Here is a 16,636-nt window from a genome sequence, read left to right as displayed (position 1 = left end):
ATTTTATGATACTGCAGATCATTTCCACCCAAGTTGCTGTTAACACAAATTCCTCTAATTATTTGCGTCAAATTTGTCTCCGTTTTTTTATAGATTGGTGTGATCAATCCTTGGTTCCAAATAATGGGGAAAAACCTGCAGTGAGGATAACGTTGAGGAGTTTGAGTATAGCCAATTTTGAATTTGTAGTGTGTATATTTGATCATTTCATGTAAAATACAATCAGCACCACAGGCCTTTTTGGGTTGTAGAGTACCATCAGCACCACAGGCCTTTTTGGGTTGTAGAGTACCATCAGCACCACAGGCCTTTTTGGGTTGTAGAGTTTCAGCACCACAGGGTTGTAGAGTACCATCAGCACCACAGGCCTTTTTGGGTTGTAGAGTACCATCAGCACCACAGGCCTTTTTGGGTTGTAGAGTACCATCAGGCCTTTTTGGGTTGTAGAGTACCATCAGCACCACAGGCCTTTTTGCACCACAGGTTGTAGAGTACCTCAGCACCACAGGCCTTTTTGGGTTGTAGAGTACCATCAGCACCACAGGCCTTTTTGGGTTGTTGCACCACAGGCCTTTTTGGGTTGTAGAGTACCATCAGCACCACAGGCCTTTTTGGGTTGTAGAGTACCATCAGCACCACAGGCCTTTTTGGGTTGTAGAGTACCATCAGCACCACAGGCCTTTTTAGGTTGTAGAGTACCATCACCACAGGCCTTTTTGGGTTGTACAGCACAGGCCTTTTTGGGTTGTAGAGTACCATCAGCACCACAGGCCTTTTTGGGTTGTAGAGTACCATCAGCACCACAGGCCTTTTTGGGTTGTAGAGTGCCATCAGCACCACAGGCCTTTTGGGTTGTACCATCAGGGCCTTTTTGGGTTGTAGAGTACCATCAGCACCACAGGCCTTTTTGGGTTGTAGAGTACCATCAGCACCACAGGCCTTTTTGGGTTGTAGAGTACCATCAGCACCACAGGCCTTTTTGGGTTGTAGAGTACCATCAGCACCACAGGCCTTTTTGGGTTGTAGAGTGCATAGTTTTTCCAATAATTCTTCTTCTGTAATTGGGGTACCCACAGGATTCTGATAGTCTTTGACTGCTGATTCAAGGATTTGTCATGTTTCTTGTATGTCTCTTTGTTCTGGGCTCTTTGTTATATTGCTGTAGAGGTTTGCTAAGTGATTTCTCCACATATCCCCATTATGGATAGCCAATTCCTCATGATGAGGTTTGTTTAATTTATTTCAATTCTCCCAGAAGTGGTTTGACTCTATGGATTCCTCAATTCCATCCAGCTGATTTCTAATGTGCTGTTCCTTTTTTCGTTCTTAGGGTGTGTTTGTATTTTTTTTGGGGGGGTGTTCCTCTTATGTTTCTTTAGATTAGCCAAGGCGGTTAATTTGTCATATGTGTCTTTTCCAAACACCTTCATTGTTGCAGCAGAATGTTAATTCTTGTAATTACCCCTCCTGGATCCGGGAGCGTTGTCATCAACTACAGTAATTAGCATAACGCAACGGACAAAAAACTAGTGCCCCCTAGATTCAGCAGGTTTTAAGACTATAAAACGTTGTCCAGGAGAGATTGTATTGGCTAATAATAGTTTTTGGTAGATGTCTGTATCTGTAGGACTGTTTTAGAACCATGTAATTTATTGGGCTGCGATGCTTCATGGTTGGGTTCCGCTTTTCTCAGAGACTGTGATTTTACTGTGGTCTGAGAGAGGTGTTAGTGGGCTGACTGTGAAGGCTCTGAGAGACTCTGGGTTGGTCTGAGAGAGGTGTTAGTGGGCTGACTGTGAAGGCTCTGAGAGACTCTGGGTTGGTCTGAGAGAGGTGTTAGTGGGCTGACTGTGAAGGCTCTGAGAGTCTCTGGGTTGGTCTGAGAGAGGTGTTAGTGGGCTGGCTGTGAAGGCTCTGAGAGACTCTGGGTTGGTCTGAGAGAGGTGTTAGTGGGCTGACTGTGAAGGCTCTGAGAGACTCTGGGTTGGTCTGAGAGAGGTGTTAGTGGGCTGACTGTGAAGGCTCTGAGAGACTCTGGGTTGGTCTGAGAGAGGTGTTAGTGGGCTGACTGTGAAGGCTCTGAGAGACTCTGGGTTTAGGTCTGAGAGAGGTGTTAGTGTGGGCTGATGAGCTCTGAGAGACTCTGGGTTTAGCCTACCATTGACTAGTCTACAGACCTGTTGCCACAGAGCTGTAGGTGTACCTACCAAAAGAGTCCCCTCTCAGCCTACCATTGACTATGTACAGACCCAGTGTTCCACAGAGCTGTAGGTGTACCTACCAAAAGAGTCCCCTCTCAGCTTACCATTGACTATGTACAGACCCAGTGTTCCACAGAGCTGTAGGTGTACCTACCAAAAGAGTCCCCTCTCAGCCTACCACTGACTATGTACAGACCCAGTGTTCCACAGAGCTGTAGGTGTACCTACCAAAAGAGTCCCCTCTCAGCCTACTACTGACTATGTACAGACCCAGTGTTCCACAGAGCTGTAGGTGTACCTACCAAAAGAGTCCCCTCTCAGCCTACCACTGACTATGTACAGACCCAGTGTTCCACAGAGCTGTAGGTGTACCTACCAAAAGAGTCCCCTCTCAGCCTACCACTGACTATGTACAGACCCAGTGTTCCACAGAGCTGTAGGTGTACCTACCAAAAGAGTCTCCTCTCAGCCTACCACTGACTATGTACAGACCCAGTGTTCCACAGAGCTGTAGGTGTACCTACCAAAAGAGTCCCCTCTCAGCCTACCATTGACTATGTACAGACCCAGTGTTCCACAGAGCTGTAGGTGTACCGACCAAAAGAGTCCCCTCTCAGCCTACCATTGACTATGTACAGACCCAGTGTTCCACAGAGCTTCAGGAGCTTTTTTTGTTTTTCACTTCGTCATAGTTGTTTCTGAGGAGGATATGTGGGGAGGGAAAGGTTGTTGCTTCCTGGTAGGTGTTTATCCCCATGACTGTTAACCAGATAAAGAATTCTCCTGTTTTTGATCAATTCGATTGAATGATTTAGTTCAGATTTATACCATATTAGCATTCCCCCTGAGGCTCTGCCCTGTCCTGAGTCTCTGCCCTGTGTGATTCCTTTTAATGTAGTGGATGGTATGATTATCTCCCTGTAACCTAGTAGACAGCCAGTGGAAACATCACCTCTGCACCATGTTTCCTGTAGTACTACAATATCAACATCAGCAATTTCTTTCAGGAAGTCTGGGTTTCTGCTCTTTAGCCCAGAAGCAAAGGACTCCAATCCTTGTTAATTCCACGCAACGTAAAAATATTTCATAACTGTTTTTCTCTCTTTACCTTCGAAATGAGACAATCCAACAAGAACTATTAAAATAGGATTTTTAAATTAACGTTAACTCTTATTATGCAACTGTGATTTGTTTATCATTTAAGATGGCATTTGTGTCATGCCACTTGGGTGGATGTCGTGTGAGGATGGTGGAGTTGTTGTGCTCATCTTACCGTGACCCTCGGCCTATCACGTGTGAGCAACCGTGACCCTCGGCCTATCACATGTGAGCATCCGTGACCCTCGGCCTATCACATGTGAGCATCCTTGACCCTCGGCCTATCACATGCGAGCATCCGTGACCCTCGGCCTATCACATGTGAGCATCAAATCAAATCAAATTTTATTTGTCACATACACATGGTTAGCAGATGTTAATGCGAGTGTAGCGAAATGCTTGTGCTTCTAGTTCCGACAATGCAGTAATAACGAACAAGTAATCTAACTAACAATTCCAAAAAAACTACTGTCTTATACACAGTGTAAGGGGATAAAGAATATGTACATAAGGATATATGAATGAGTGATGGTACAGAGCAGCATAGGCAAGATACAGTAGCTGATATCGAGTACAGTATATACATATGAGATGAGTATGTAAACAAAGTGGCATAGTTAAAGTGGCTAGTGATACATGTATTACATAAGGATGCAGTCGATGATATAGAGTACAGTATATACGTATGCATATGAGATGAATAATGTAGGGTATGTAAACATTATATAAGGTAGCATTGTTTAAAGTGGCTAGTGATATATTTACATCATTTCCCATCAATTCCCATTATTAAAGTGGCTGGAGTTGAGTCAGTGTCAGTGTCAGTGTGTTGGCAGCAGCCACTCAATGTTAGTGGTGGCTGTTTAACAGTCTGATGGCCTTGAGATAGAAGCTGTTTTTCAGTCTCTCGGTCCCAGCTTTGATGCACCTGTACTGACCTCGCCTTCTGGATGATAGCGGGGTGAACAGGCAGTGGCTCGGGTGGTTGATGTCCTTGATGATCTTTATGGCCTTCCTGTAACATCGGGTGGTGTAGGTGTCCTGGAGAGCAGGTAGTTTGCCCCCGGTGATGCGTTGTGCAGACCTCACTACCCTCTGGAGAGCCTTACGGTTGAGGGCGGAGCAGTTGCCGTACCAGGCGGTGATACAGCCCGCCAGGATGCTCTCGATTGTGCATCTGTAGAAGTTTGTGAGTGCTTTTGGTGACAAGCCGAATTTCTTCAGCCTCCTGAGGTTGAAGAGGCGCTGCTGCGCCTTCTTCACGATGCTGTCTGTGTGAGCATAGTAGACTCAGCATAGTAGACTCAGCATGTGTTTGTCACTCATTTCATTGGTGGGTGCTTCCTCCTCTTACAGCCTGCTGGGCTGTGGTCCGGGGTCTTTGGGGGAGATTGCTCTGCTGTTTCTGGGTTGAGAGGTCAGGCTGTTGCGTCCTTGAGAGTCTTGGCAAGGATTGGGGACTGTCTCCCTGTACAGGTGAACATTGTCATAGAGACAACCCCTATCGAGAGTGGGATATTGGGTCGCAGGGCACGGTCCCCGGAAAGGCTGGTGTTTTTATTCTTTGGATTGTAGCAGGGTGGAAGTCCTTCCTCTGAAGAAGGGTTGACACCATGATCCTTGAGTTGGGGAAGATTGTGGAGGCCTTTTCAATCACTCCCCGTAGTGAAGTCGCCACCCTCTCCTGCTGAGCACGCAGGTCGTTGCTTCCGGTGTGTATTATTATGTGGCTTGGCGACCCGAGATGGGCCTTATCAAGCAGCTCCTTGGGCCTCTGCGTTGTTGGGCACCACACCTTTCTCCTTTTGTGTCCAGGGAAAAGTATATTCTCCTGAACAAACTTCCCATTTGAGTCCATCAACAGGATGATGTCAGCCAGTGTTTCTTCTGGACTGGAGGGGGCAGCGGGGGGCTGGTGGGTGTTGGAGCTGGGGTGTGGCTGGTCTATTTCTTCTGGACTGGGGGGTGGAGTGGGGGCTGGAGGGTTTTGGAGCTGGGGTGTGGCTGGTCTGTTTCTTCTGGACTGGAGTGGAGGGGGTGGAGTGGGGGCTGGAGGGTTTTGGAGCTGGGGTGTGGCTGGTCTGTTTCTTCTGGACTGGAGGGGGAGTGGGGGCTGGTGGGTGTTGGAGCTGGGGAGTGGCTGGTCTGTGCCGGTGCTGTTGTCAGTGGGAGGCTGTTCTGTGGGCTGGGGGGAGGTGTGCACTAGGCAGGGCTGGGGAGGTCTGGCTGGTTGAGTTGGGCTCCTCTGCTGTGTGAGGGCAAGTCATAGAGTGGTGATCTAGCTGCTCCTGCAGCCTGTCCTCTGTTCTCTTTCTCTCCTGCAGTCAGCCAGCTCTCTCTTGAGTCTGTCTCTCTCTTGCTGAACCTCTTTCAGCTGTGTTGCAAGGCTGCTGTCCTGCTCTGTCCTCACCTTGGTTAGGAGCTCCTCTAAGGTGTGGTCGTCTGGTGGCTGTTTGCTCACGCTCTCCCTCAGCAGGACCACCTCCCCCTCCAGTTTGGTGAACTCATCCCTCATGGCAGCCATGGTTGTGAGGAGGGCCTGAGCCTGCTCTGCACTGAGGGGGTCGTTCTCCTCCTGGGGCATGTCCTCCACTATGGTGGGAAGAGAGGTGCTGGATGTGCCTTTTTGGGTGGGGAGAGTAGGGGCTAGGGTGGTGCTGGTGGGAGGGCATGTCACTGGTGGTGTCCTTCTTTCTCTCCGCTCTCTCCTTAATGGTCTGAAAGTCTGTTTCAAACAGCCTAATGTTACCTTGCACCATGACAGTCCCAGTCTTGTAGAGGTTTATTGTTATCATGGTGCTGTCAGGGGGCTGTCTGACTTTCAGCTTCCTCCCATTACAGACTGCTGAGGGCCATGCGTTTGGCTGGTCAGTGAGAAAGATGAGATTACTCATATCACTGTTTTTTGTGTAGGTCTACAAAAAGAGTTTCTGACCTCTTGCTTTAGTAGTTTCTGTTTTAAAAGCTTTCCCCGTTGTGTCATTTTTGTCCTCTGGAAGGTGGAGAAGGGACACTGAGAGGGGACTGTGGGCTCTGCTGTCCCGCTGCCACGGCAACCAGTTTTATTTGTCTTCAGTTGTTGCTAGTTATTTAGCTAAAAAAAATCTGCAAAAATAGTGAAAATATTTACACAAAAAAAAAAACTGAAGATATGTTTAAAGTTAGAGTCTGTGCTCCTTTTTTGGTTTACTCACTCAGTTTGGTTGTTTGATGAAGTTGTATTAACTCCCCTTGCAAGGTTTGTTCTAGCTAAACTTTTCTGGCTAGCTTGATAGCTAGGTTTTTTGTTGTGTAGCTAGCGAGAGTCAACTTAATTTGTCAACTTAAAGTTAGCTTTTTTTCTATTCTGATTGAATAGAGTTGTTCATCACTTCTTCTTTTTACACCCAGTGTTTATCTCATTTGCTTTATTGGCATGACATAACAATGTACATATTGCCACTATGGATATTTACAATATTAAAATAATAAGAATCAAAACTGTTACCGTTGACAACAATAACCAAGGGTCAAAATAGCCATACATTGAACAATAACAATAAGCATATAAGACAAGTGCAGGTTGATTGGTCTGTCAGACACTGTCCTTCATCTTATGGCAGGCAGCAATGTAGTGCGCTGCCAACCCACAGCTCTCTGCGTCTTCCCCCAACAGGATGGGTAGCCTATCCTCATCAGAACCTTGAGTGTCATTTCCTCAAATTTGGCACGTTTGACATTTTGTAAGGAAATGCAGCTCTGTCTCAATGGTTGCACAGCCTTGTCTCTCTCGCTCGCTCGCTCTCTCGGTTCGCTTTATTGGAATGACATAACAATGTGCATATTGACAAAGCTTTTCTTTGGAGATTTACAATATTAACATAATCAAAATTGTCAACGGGACAACAATAACCAAGGGTCAAAATAGCCATACATTGAACAATAACAATAAGCATATAAGACAAGTGCAGGTTGATTGGTCTGTCAGACACTGTCCTTCATCTTATGGCAGGCAGCAATGTAGTGTGCTGCCAACCCACAGCTCTCTGCGTCTTCCCCCAACAGGACGGTTAGCCTATCCTCATCAGAGAGGTCTTTGAAACCTTGAATAAGGGTTTCACATTTGGGGAAATGACACTCTCTAATTGTTTTATATTTTTGACATTTTGTCAGGAAATGCAGCTCCGTCTCAGGTTCTGCTGTTGTGCAGTGGTTGCACAGCCTTTCCTCTACAGGGAGCCAGGTTTTCCTGTGTCTACCCTTCTCAATGGCAAGGCTGTGCTCACTGAGCCTGTACTTTGTCAAGGTTTTTCTAAGGTTTTGAGCAGTAACCATGGTCAATAACCCATTGCAAATGTATTATAAATAAAAAAAATGTACAAATCATATTTACATAAGTATTCAGATCCTTTACTCAGTACTTTGTTGAAGCACCTTTGGCAGCGATTACAGTCTCAAGTGTTCTTGGGTATTATGCTACAAGCTTGGCACACCTGTATTTGGGAGTTTCTCCCATTTCTTCTCTGCAGATCCTCTCAAGCTCTGTCAGGTTGGATGGGGAGCGTTGCTGCAGTTATTTTCAGGTCTCTCCAGAGATGTTCATTCAGGTTTAAGTCCAGGCTCTGGCTGGGCCACTCAAGGACATTTAGAGACCTGTCTTGGCTGTGTGCTTAGGGTCATTGTCCTGTTGGAAGGTGAACATTTGCCCCAGTCCGAGAACCTGCTCCAGTGCGCTCAGGATTTCATCAAGGATCTTTCTGTACTTTACCTTTCCCTTGATCCTGACAAAAGTGTTTATTTAACCTTTATTTAACTAGGTAAGTCAGTTAAGAACAAATTCTTATTTACAATGATGGCCTACCCCCGCCAAACTTGGATGAGCTTGGGCCAATCTTGCGTCGACCTATGGGTCTCCCAATCACGGCCAGATGAGATACAGCCTGGATTCGAACCAGGGACTGTAGTGATGCCTCTTGCACTGAGATGCAGTGCCTTAGACCGGTGCACCACTCGGGAGCCCTATCCCTGCCCCTGACGCTGAAAAACATCCCCACAGAATGACGCTGCCACCACCACGATTCACCGTAGGGATGGTACCAGGTTTCCTCCAGACGTGATGCTTAGCATTCAGACCAAGAGTTGAATGTTGGTTTCATTAGACCAGAGAATCTTGTTTCTCATGGTCTAAGAGTCTTTTAGGTGCCTTTTGGCAAACTCCAAGTGGGATGTCATGTGCCTTTTTACTAAGGAGTGGCTTCCGTCTGGCCACTCTACCATAAAGGCCTGATTGGTGGTGCTGCAGAGATGGTTGTCCTTCTGGAAGTTTCTCTCATCTCCACAGAGGAGCTCTGTCAGAGTGACCATCGGGTTCTTGGTCAACTCCCTGACCAAGGCCCTTCTCCCCCGTTTACTCAGTTTGGCCGGGTGGCCAGCTCCAGGAAGAGTCTTGGTGGTTCCAAACTTCCATTTAAAAATGATGGAGGCCACTGTGTTCTTTTGGACCTTCAATGCTGCAGAAATGTTTTGGTACCCTTCCCCAGATCTGTGCCTCCACACAATCCTGTCTCGGAGCTCTATGGACAATTCTTCTGACCTCATGGCTTGGTTTTTGCTCTGACAGGCAGTATCAACAATGGGACCTTATATAGACAGGTGTGTGTCGAACCATATCATGTCCAATCAATTGAATTTACCACAGGTGGACTCCAAGATGTAGGAACATCTCAAGGATGATCAGTGGAAATAGGATGCACCTGAGCTCAACTTCAAGTCTCATAGTAAAGTGTCTGAATACTTATGTAAATCTGGTATTTGTTTATGCTTTGTCATTATGGGGTATTGTGTGTAGATTGAGGGGGGGGATTTGAATTTTAGAATAAGGCTGTTATGTAACAAAATGTGAAAAATTCAAGGGATCTGAATACTTTCCCGAATGCGCTGTATATTTTATCCTCTAGTGACACCCCGTCCTGGATCCAGGAGCGTAATCATCGACTGACACTAATTAGCATAACGCAACGGACATAAATATTACTAGAAATGATTCCTATTCAGGAAAATCACAAGTGAAATATATTGAGACACAGCTTAGCCTTTTGTTGATCACCCTGTCATCTCAGATTTTCAAAATATGCTTTTCAACCATAGCAAAACAAGCATTTGTGTAACAGTATTGATAGCTAGCGTAGCATTTAGCGTTAGCATTGAGCGGGCAACATTTTCATAAAAACAAGAAAAGCATTCAAATAAAATAATTTACCTTTGAAGAACTTTGGATGTTTTCAATGAGGAGACTCTCAGTTAGATAGCAAATGTTCAGTTTGTCCAAAAATATTCTTTGTGTAGGAGAAATCGCTCCGTTTTGTACATCACGTTTGGCTACCAAAAAACCCCGAAAATTCAGTCATCAAAACGCCAAACTTTTTTCCAAATTAACTCCATAATATCGACTGAAACATGGTAAACGTTGTTTAGAATCAATCCTCAAGGTGTTTTTCACATATCTCTTCGATGATATATCGTTCGTGGAAGTGTGCTTTCTCCTCTGACTCCCATGGGAAAATGCCTGCAGCTGAAGATTACGCACCAATTTAGACAAAGGACACCGGGCGGACCCCTGGTAAATGTAGTCTCTTATGGCCAATCTTCCAATGACATGCCTACAAATACGTCACAATGTTGCAGACACCTTGGGCAAAAGGCAGAAAGCTTAGGCTCGTTCATGGCACATTCACAGCCATATAAGGAGACAATGGAAAACAGAGCCTCAAAAATTCTGCTCATATCCTGTTTGAAGTTTCATCTTGGTTTCGCCTGTAGCATGAGTTCTGTGGCACTCACAGATAATATCTTTGCAGTTTTGGAAACGTTAGAGTGTTTTCTTTCCAAAGCTGTCAATTATATGCATAGTCGAGCATCTTTTCGTGACAAAATATTGCGCTTAAAACGGGCACGTTTTTTATCTATAAATTAAAAGAGCGCCCCCTATATCCAAGAAGTTAAGAACAAATTCTTATTTTCAATGACTGCCTAGGAACTGTGGGTTAACTGCCTGTTCAGGACGACAGATTTGTACCTTGTCAGCTTGTCAGCCCCCTCCCCCAATGTGGTTAGGGACCCCCCCCTTATCCCCCAATGTGGTTAGGAACCCCCATGTGGTTAGGAACCCCCCTTACCCCCAATGTGGTTAGGAACCCCCACCACCACAACAGTAGATACTGTATGATAGATGCTCCTCTTGTACTACATTTCCAGGCCCAGAGGTGGCGCTGTCTGAGGAGGAGGAGGAGGAGGATGTTGACCTGACGCTGCAGAATAACGACAGCGGGGTGGAGTCGGCTCTGCTCTATGCCAAGGCCTGGTCTAAGTACACCAAAGATCTGCTGGCCTGGGTCGACAAACGCCTGGGACTGGGTTAGTTAGACACATGCATTCACCTGCAAGCATGCACACACGCATGACCTACACACACACATACATGGCTCACACATACATGGCTCACACATACACACCTGGCTAGAAAATACCCCAGGCCCAACTCATATCAGTATTTACCTCAGATCTTCAGTCAAAACCTACTAATGAAATAAATGGAATCAAAATGCTCATACTCATTTCATTCATTTAATTAACTAGTTATGAGTAACACCCAATTCCCCGGTGTGGAAAACGTTATTGTCCCCTTTACACTCAGTAACTGGTTGTGCCACCTTTTAGCTGCAAAGACTCCAACCAACCACTTCCTGTAGTTGATCAGTCCACCTTTAGCTGCAATGACTCCAACCAACCACTTCCTATAGTTGATCAGTCCACCTTTAGCTGCAATGACTCCAAACAACCACTTCCTGTAGTTGATCAGTCCACCTTTAGCTGCAAAGACTCCAACCAAACACTTCCTGTAGTTGTTGATCAGTCTCTCACGTCGCTGTGGAGGAATTTACTGTAGCTGCAAGGACTCCAACCAAACACTTCCTGTAGTTGTTGATCAGTCTCTCACGTCGCTGTGGAGGAATTTTGGCCCACTCTTCCTTAAGCAGAACTGCTTAAACTGAGCTAGACATCCATGTTAGTGGGCATACACTATATATACAAAAGTATGTGGACACTCAAATTAGTGGATTCGGCTATTTCAGCCACACATGTTGCTGACTGGTGTATAAAATTGAGCACACAGCCATGCAATCTCCATAGACAAATATTGGCAGTAGAATGGCCTTCATTGAAGAGCTCAGTGACTTTTAACGTGGCATTGTCATAGGATGCCACCTTTCCAACAAGTCAGTTCGTCAAATGTCTGCCCTGCTAGAGCTGCTCCGGTCAACTGTAAGTGCGAAGTGGTAGGCCACACAAGCTCACAGAACGGGACCGTCGAGTGCTGAAGCACGTAGCCCGTAAAAATCATCTTTCCTCGGTTGCAACACTCACTACCGAGTTCGAAATTGCCTCTGGAAGCAACGTCAGCACAATAACTATTTGTCAGGAGCTTCATGAAATGGGCCTCCGTGGCCAAGCATCCGCACACAAGCCTAAGATCACCATGTTCAATGCCACACGTCGGCTGGAGTGGTGTAAAGCTTGCCGCCATTGGACTCTGGAAACACGTTCTCTGGAGCGATGAATCACGCTTCACCATCTGGCAGTTTGATGGAAGAATCTTGGTTTGGCAGATGTCAGGAGAACACTGCCTGCCCGAATGCATAGTGCAAACTGTAAAGTTTGGTGGAGGGATGAATAATGGTCTGGGGCTGTTTTTCATGGTTCAGACCCCTTAGTTCCAGTGAAGGGAAATCTTAACGCTACATTTTAGTGGATGGACATGCTTACAAATTTGTGAACCCTGTCAACAACACATCCACTGACTTATCTGCTCTATCTCTCCCCCCCAGACATCGAATGTGCCAAGAGCTGTGCCAAAATGGCAGAATCTGCAAAGATGCTTGCGAGTCAACAGGTAATATGTATTAGAATAATTTACCACAAGCACATACCACAGATAATGGCTGGGTGTACAAAACATTAGGAACACCTTCCAAGCATTGAATTGCACCCCCCCCCTTGCCCTCAGAACAGCCTCAATTCGTCAGGACATGGACTCTACAAGGTGTCCAAAGCGTTCCACAGGGATGTTGGTCCATGCTGACACCAATGCTTCCCACAGTTGTGTCAAGTTGACTTTTTTTTTTTTTTTCAAACCAGTGCGCCTGGCACCTACCACCCTGTTTAAAGGCACTTCAACATTTTGTCATTCACCCTCTGAATGGCACACATACACAATACATGTCCCAATTATCTCAAAGCTTAAAAAGCCTTCTCTAACCCGTCTCCTCCACTTCATAAACACTGATTTGAAGTGGATTTAACCTACATTCACCTGGTGTTGTCTGTCATGGAAAGAGCAGGTGTTCCTAATGTTTGTACACTCAGTGTATCTATGCTTGAAAACTGCAGCTAAACAGACTAAAACATAGCTTTACCACCCTCCTCCTCTTAAACTTAAAGTGCAACTGATGACAACTTCACTGATAGAAAATGTCCTGTTAGAAAATGTGCATCGATATTAGTCAAACATTTTATTGTAGTGTCGACATTTACTACAAAAGTGTGAAATTTGATTAATTTTGGTTCATGAAGTCAGTCTCTCCCAAAACAGAGTTTTTTTTTGTGTGAGTTCGTCATGACTTACTTGAGGGTTGGGTTTTGATTTTTTTTCAACAATGCCCACTAGCTCGGGATAAACAGCTGCAGTCATTGCTCTCTATCTCTATGGTGAGACAGACTGGTCCAGCAACGCACTGGATCGGACATCGTTTAAATAAGACGACACGTCGCACATTTTGTTTCTTGAGAAATACTTCACCAAACATCTTGGCTAGATGTAAAATTGCTCGACTAAAAACCTTGTCAAAATTAATTAAATATTTTCATGATTACCTTATATTTTCATGTTACCTTAGAGATCCTGACTATTTTGAGGAAGTGACCCTCATTTGGTTCCTAATTTGTCTCATGGGGGGAAAAACCCATCAGTAACTGCCTCATCAAATCACATCCCCTAAAAAAAACTGAAATCTCGTTTTTCTTAAATGAGCAACAGAGAAACGTGGAGTCGGTGTGTTCAGTCTCTCTTTGAACACACGAGAAGAGAAAGTGACAAATTATATTTTTCTTAATGCCTGTTTGTCTGGCCCACAGGACTACATGCCATTCAGGGAGACCTATATCTCTACGTTTAAGAATGACACAGAGTACAGCCAACTCCTCCTGCAGACTGCCACTGCCCTGCAGACCAACAAATTCATTCAGGTAGTACTGATGCTCTAGAACACATTCCTACAGGTAGGACTGACGCTCTAGAACACATTCCTACAGGTAGGACTGACGCTCTAGAACACATTCCTACAGGTAGGACTGACGCTCTAGAACACATTCCTACAGGTAGGACTGACGCTCTAGAACACATTCCTACAGGTAGGACTGACGCTCTAGAACACATTCCTACAGGTAGGACTGACGCTCTAGAACACATTCCTACAGGTAGTACTGATGCTCTAGAACACATTCCTACAGGTAGGACTGACGCTCTAGAACACATTCCTACAGGTAGGAATGACGCTCTAGAACACATTCCTACAGGTAGGACTGACGCTCTAGAACACATTCCTACAGGTAGGACTGACGCTCTAGAACACATTCCTACAGGTAGTACTGACGCTCTAGAACACATTCCTACAGGTAGGACTGACGCTCTAGAACACATTCCTACAGGTAGGACTGACGCTCTAGAACACATTCCCTACGCTCTAGAACACATTCCTACAGGTAGGAATGACGCTCTAGAACACATTCCTACAGGTAGGACTGACGCTCTAGAACACATTCCTACAGGTAGGACTGACGCTCTAGAACACATTCCTACAGGTAGGACTGACGCTCTAGAACACATTCCTACAGGTAGGACTGACGCTCTTGAACACATTCCTACAGGTAGGACTAACAAACCTTCAAGACTCAATAATGCAGCGATCGACAGTGATCTGACCTCTGACAAGGCAACATTTTTCATTTCGGTTTAAAATGATTTGTGAAAGAAGTTCAATGTACAATCCTCTATGTTGTGCCTCTTTGTGCGTCCTGTAGCCGCTGTTGTCCAGAAGGACTGAGCTGGACAGACTGAGGAAAGACCTCAACGAGCAGTGGCAGAGAGAACAGAAGAAAATGGTTTGTGAGACTTCTGTCCCTCTGCCTTTCTGTGTGTGTGTGTGTGTGTGTGTGTGTTACTTCACTCACCTGTGTGTGTGTGTTACTTCACTCACCTGTGTGTGTGTGTTACTTCACTCACCTGTGTGTATCGCCCCTCTCCCGTGCAGCAAGAGTCCGAGGCGGCGCTGCGTAAGGCCCAGTGGGCCCAGACCCAGAGGACAGATGAGTACCAGAAGGCCCAGTCGTCAGCCAGCCGCTCCCAGGAGGAACAGCCCAGACAGCTGGACAAGAAGAGGAAACTGGAGGAGGAGGCTCTACAGAAGGTATGGAAGAAGGCCTGATCATTTCCAATTAACTGCAGTCAATAGGCTATGCTTTATTGTCCAATTTAGAAAAATCTGTTATGTTAAGTTCCTTGATTAAGGGCCCGGCAGCAGTAGGTGAATCTGACCCATTTGCAAGATCACACCCGCTATATTTCCCCCAGTCAGCTCTGTGACCGACAACCTTCCAGTTCCTGCTTCTCTAACCTTGAGGTGACCCACCACCCCCTTTTCTAATGTTGTCTCTCCTCCCTGTCTCTCAGGCTGAGGATGCGAGGGACCACTACAGATCCTGTGTAGCTGATGCAGGAGCCAGGAGGGCAGAGCTGGCCAGCACCAAGACAGACATCCTCACTCAGATCAGAGAACTGCTGGCTCAGTGTGACCTCACACTCAAAGCTGTGAGTTTAAAAAAAAAATAAAAAAAAATTTCACCTTTTATTTAACCAGGTAGACCAGTTCACATTTATTTAACCAGGTAGGCCAGATCACCTTTATTTAACCAGGTAGACCAGATCACCTTTATTTAACCAGGTAGACCAGTTCACCTTTATTTAACCAGGTAGGCCAGATCACCTTTATTTAACCAGGTAGACCAGTTCACCTTTATTTAACCAGGTAGACCAGTTCACCTTTATTTAACCAGGTAGACCAGTTCACCTTTATTTAACCAGGTAGGCCAGATCACCTTTATTTAACCAGGTAGGTCAGATCACCTTTATTTAACCAGGTAGACCAGTTCACCTTTATTTAACCAGGTAGGCCAGATCACCTTTATTTAACCAGGTAGGCCAGATCACCTTTATTTAACCAGGTAGACCAGTTCACCTTTATTTAACCAGGTAGGTCAGATCACCTTTATTTAACCAGGTAGGTCAGATCACCTTTATTTAACCAGGTAGGCCAGATCACCTTTATTTAACCAGGTAGGCCAGATCACCTTTATTTAACCAGGTAGGTCAGATCACCTTTATTTAACCAGGTAGACCAGATCACCTTTATTTAACCAGGTAGGTCAGATCACCTTTATTTAACCAGGTAGGTCAGATCACCTTTATTTAACCAGGTAGGTCAGATCACCTTTATTTAACCAGGTAGGCCAGATCACCTTTATTTAACCAGGTAGACCAGTTCACCTTTATTTAACCAGGTAGCCAGTTGAGAACAAGTTCTCATTTACAACTGCGTCCTGGCCAAGATGAAGCAAAGCAGTGTGACAACAACAACACAGAGTTACACAGTAGGCCACAGGATATAGTTATTGATGGATCATGGACCGTACACAACATGAGCACCAGAGTTTGGGGTTCTCTCTCTAACTGTATATCCCCCTCCCTCCAGGTGACCGTCAACTGGTTCCAGCTGCAGCAGGCCCAGACCGTGTCTCTCCCCGGCCACTACCAGGCCCTGTGTGAAAACGCGAAGATGTACGAGCCTGGACAGAAATACGCAGAGTTTGTCAGAAATCTACCCAAAGATCAGATACACATGGAGTCCTTCTCCGTTGACGGACGGTAAAGTCAATACCACTTCCTTATATCATCCAACTGGCACCCTATTCCCTACATAGTGCACTACTTTACACCAAGACCCAATGGCACCCTTTTCCCTATATACTGCACTACTTTAGACCAAAGCCCTATGGAACCCTATTCCCTACATAGTGCACTACTTTACACCAGGACCCAATGGCACCCTATTCCCTATATAGTGCACTACTTTAGACCAGAACCCTATGGAACCCTATTCCCTATATAGTGCACTACTTTAGACCAGGACCCATATGGGACTTTTGTTCTGCATTGTAAAGTATTTAGCAGGTCGCCCAAGACTAAT

General features: G+C 45.6%; 1 protein-coding gene across 2 annotated transcripts in view; it reads left to right on the top strand.

The window, feature by feature from the left end:
• LOC112226416 (rho GTPase-activating protein 29) overlaps window positions 1-16,636 on the top strand; it is a 64,220-nt gene that overhangs the window by 28,124 nt on the left and 19,460 nt on the right. For both annotated transcript variants that reach the window (XM_042308334.1, XM_042308335.1), the window contains 7 exons: window positions 10,533-10,691; window positions 12,164-12,228; window positions 13,470-13,580; window positions 14,415-14,495; window positions 14,645-14,800; window positions 15,064-15,201; window positions 16,142-16,314. In XM_042308334.1, the coding sequence (XP_042164268.1) occupies window positions 10,533-10,691; window positions 12,164-12,228; window positions 13,470-13,580; window positions 14,415-14,495; window positions 14,645-14,800; window positions 15,064-15,201; window positions 16,142-16,314 (883 nt within the window). The remainder of the gene's footprint in view (window positions 1-10,532; window positions 10,692-12,163; window positions 12,229-13,469; window positions 13,581-14,414; window positions 14,496-14,644; window positions 14,801-15,063; window positions 15,202-16,141; window positions 16,315-16,636) is intronic.

This window comes from Oncorhynchus tshawytscha, linkage group LG28, assembly GCF_018296145.1.
Source record: "Oncorhynchus tshawytscha isolate Ot180627B linkage group LG28, Otsh_v2.0, whole genome shotgun sequence".
NCBI lineage: Eukaryota > Metazoa > Chordata > Actinopteri > Salmoniformes > Salmonidae > Oncorhynchus > Oncorhynchus tshawytscha.
The sequence above is the reverse complement of the archived record's forward strand: the minus strand, read 5'-3'. Positions and strand labels throughout refer to the sequence as shown.